This window comes from Anopheles cruzii, unplaced genomic scaffold (genome assembly GCF_943734635.1).
Source record: "Anopheles cruzii unplaced genomic scaffold, idAnoCruzAS_RS32_06 scaffold05068_ctg1, whole genome shotgun sequence".
NCBI lineage: Eukaryota > Metazoa > Arthropoda > Insecta > Diptera > Culicidae > Anopheles > Anopheles cruzii.
The window spans coordinates 211-1,100 of record NW_026458653.1 but is presented as its reverse complement, the minus strand read 5'-3'; the positions used below and the strand labels follow the sequence as shown (position 1 = coordinate 1,100).

General features: G+C 48.7%; 1 protein-coding gene across 1 annotated transcript; it reads right to left on the bottom strand.

The window, feature by feature from the left end:
- Positions 1 to 75: 75 nt before the first annotated feature.
- On the bottom strand, positions 76 to 669 carry LOC128277253 (venom serine protease Bi-VSP-like; the record flags this gene model as incomplete). The annotated part of the gene is made up of 3 exons (XM_053015696.1): positions 603 to 669; positions 392 to 546; positions 76 to 323 (listed from the first exon to the last, which is right to left on the bottom strand). Coding segments are annotated over exons 1-3 (470 nt in total), but the record flags the coding sequence as incomplete, so codon positions are not given.
- Positions 670 to 890: the final 221 nt, after the last annotated feature.

The following is an 890-nucleotide window of genomic DNA, read 5'->3' as shown; positions in this document are numbered from 1 at the left end:
ACCGATACACTAAACGCGGAATAGCACATATTCATTAAACATCGTTATTGACTGAATACGAGAGATATCACTTACATATCGCCTTCCCTAACGCAATGTGCCGCCGTCAGCACGTACCGCTCGGCAATCAGGGTCGCCCCGCATGGAAACTTTCCCAGCTTGTTCTCAAGAAGTGTCATCCAGGGAAATTGAAACAGTTTCGCGTACTTGCCATGTGCTATCCTATTTTCCGAGGTGGTTCCACAGGATGTGAAATTCAGCAGCTCTATACCGCGCAAAACACGTCCAGCGGTTGGTTCACGTGGACAGCACACTTTGAACACCTGTTTCGATAAGATTGTTTCGTTCATACGATCATCTTTTTTAGCCAAAGATCGCATAAAAAACTCACCTTCACACCATTGATCGTTTCCCGTTTGCAAACACGCTGCCGAAATTCACCCTTCAACGCATTGGACCACTTGGCTGGCTCAGTAAAGTGTGGCCCAAACATAGCGCACTCGCGAATGTTGACGCACTTATTTTCTCCCGTACACTGGTTGAACTCTGGAGGAACCAAGTCTTAAAATGTTGGCAGCTAGTCACATTTAAGGATAACTTACGTGCCACAGTTGGTTGACAGCAGTATACGGCGATCACCGATGCTAGAAGTACGGCTACAGGCTCCATCGTTGTGAAGTTTGTTTCTGGGGGGTAGTGAATTCTTCCAGGTAGATCCTCCGGTTGGGGCTCGTCGTTTGTTGTGCGACGCTCGATGTTGTATCCGCTACTTTTATAACTCCTTGAGAAGCTCAAGCCCACCGATCGGGCCCTCCCCGACACACGACGAGAGAGCTTGAGAGAGAGAGAGAGAGTGAGCTGTGGGATTTTGGCGATCCGTTCTCGAGGTG